Raw genomic sequence first — 1815 nt, 5'->3', positions numbered from 1 at the left:
TTCCCGTGCACTGGGGTCAAACCTAGACACTCAGGTCCTCATTATCAGGTAGCAAGCACCTTTACTAACCGATCTGTCTTGTTGGCATCACTTAGGAGATTAGGTCCCTAATGTTGGCTCACCCCAAGATCCAGGCTCAGTGGCCTGATCTTTTAACAGGTGTCCCCAAACTGGTTGTAACACACACGTGTAATCGTAGCACTTGGGAAACAGAGGCAAGGATTTTAAAGACATCCTTATCTACGTGGTGAGCTGGAAGCCAGCCTGGACTAAACAAGACCCTGAATCAAACAAACTCCGCCAGGAAAGCACTCCAATGTGTAGATGACCTGCCAGAATGGGGGGCCTCCAGTCTAGCAGATCGTTAAGGGTCCTCTGGGGGCTCCATTACCAAAATCCTCCCTTCTCAGGGGTGCATGTCTATCCCCTCTGAGGAGTTGGGATACAGTCTGGCTCTTGGAATCTGTCCAGAGTCCCTAGTCTCCCAGATCCCTGGACATTGGCATCTGTGCCATGGTGTTAAGGCTCTGGGTGAAGATCCATGGTGGACTGGGCAGGGACAGGAGCCAGCCAAGGGGCCGACTTTCCTCGCTGGCTTCTCAAGGCACAGCAGTAGCATTGTGATGGACCCATTAAACACAAACCTAATTGATTGATTTGCCACCTGGGGCTCTGTCTAACACCACTACCCAGCCCAGCCCAGCCCCCCTCGTGGATGGTGGCTGGCAAGATGGAGAACCACCATGCTAGGAAGGAAATGAGATTACAGAAGAGGCGTCTCCAGGACACGTCTGCTAGCTTTGTGTGGGTCTACCACCTCCCCTGCACAGCCCACCGGCCTCCAGGCCTCCTCCTGAACCCAGCTTGGCCTGTGCGGCCTGCCTGAGGTCTTGGGCTGGTGGCTCAACTCTCTTGTAGCCTCACCCACCTGGATGGTGGCTTATCATTTCTAACTTTCCTCTGGATCCCCTTGGCTTGGGCTCCTCACCATCCTTTGAGGTGGGGCAGGACCTCAGAACCCCTCTGTCTTCCTCCCTAGACCAACACCGGCATCCGGAGAAACCTGGAGCAGGAGATCATCCACTACAGCTTCCAGAGCTCTTTCTTTGACATCTTTGTGAGTGACCCCGGGTTCCAAGACGGTGCAGTTTGGCTGGGTTCTCCTTCTGCATGCCACACACAGCCAGAAGGGGAGGGGCAGCTCTATCCCCTGGTGGTCCTCAGACCTCACAAAGCTCCTAAGCAGGGTCCCACCTTCTGAGAGCCCAAGGTCGGGGCAGAGAGAGGACTTCTGAGTAGGAAGTTTACATGCCACTGTCCTCACCTGAGGTGAGGGTGCCCAGGTGGGGGTGCACTGCAGCAGAGCTGTGGAGGCCAGCCGGCACCTGATGTTACGACACCGCCCCTCTCCACCAGGTTCTGGCTTTCTTCCGCTTCTCTGGGCTGCTGCTGGGCTATGCTGTGCTGCGGCTCCGGCACTGGTGGGTGATTGCGGTAAGATGCCCGCTGTGGCAACTCTGAGGCCTCCCCTGGTAGGGACTGGTGTGAGGGCTGCATGGGAAGGACTCACTCCCCAGCCTCCGCCTTCCCCCTCGCCCTGCTGTCTGCCCAGCAGGTCACCACCCTGGTGTCCAGTGCGTTCCTCATCGTCAAGGTCATCCTCTCGGAGGTCAGTGGCTCAGGCTGGCTCAGGCGCTAGCTGGTCTGATGGGCATCTACCCTGAGGGTGGACTTCTCTTCTGCAGGGTTGGGGTGTCTGTTTCTGCTATGGCGGAGAGGAGGGAATCTTCTTCCTCATTTTTTTTTTTTTTTTTT

At 56.2% G+C, this 1815-nt stretch overlaps 1 protein-coding gene across 2 annotated transcripts in view; it reads left to right on the top strand.

The window, feature by feature from the left end:
- The window catches only part of Stard3 (StAR related lipid transfer domain containing 3), a 23774-nt gene that overhangs the window by 16035 nt on the left and 5924 nt on the right, over positions 1–1815 (top strand). The window contains exons 3-5 of one of the 2 annotated variants that reach the window (XM_005368286.2): positions 1040–1117; positions 1417–1494; positions 1616–1669. In XM_005368286.2, coding sequence (XP_005368343.1) covers positions 1040–1117; positions 1417–1494; positions 1616–1669 — 210 coding nt within the window. The remainder of the gene's footprint in view (positions 1–1039; positions 1118–1416; positions 1495–1615; positions 1670–1815) is intronic. The other variant, XM_026789893.1, reaches the window with a different exon arrangement.

This window comes from Microtus ochrogaster, unplaced genomic scaffold (genome assembly GCF_000317375.1).
Source record: "Microtus ochrogaster isolate Prairie Vole_2 unplaced genomic scaffold, MicOch1.0 UNK31, whole genome shotgun sequence".
In the NCBI taxonomy this organism is placed as follows: domain Eukaryota; kingdom Metazoa; phylum Chordata; class Mammalia; order Rodentia; family Cricetidae; genus Microtus; species Microtus ochrogaster.
This window is presented reverse-complemented; position numbering and strand designations above follow the sequence as displayed.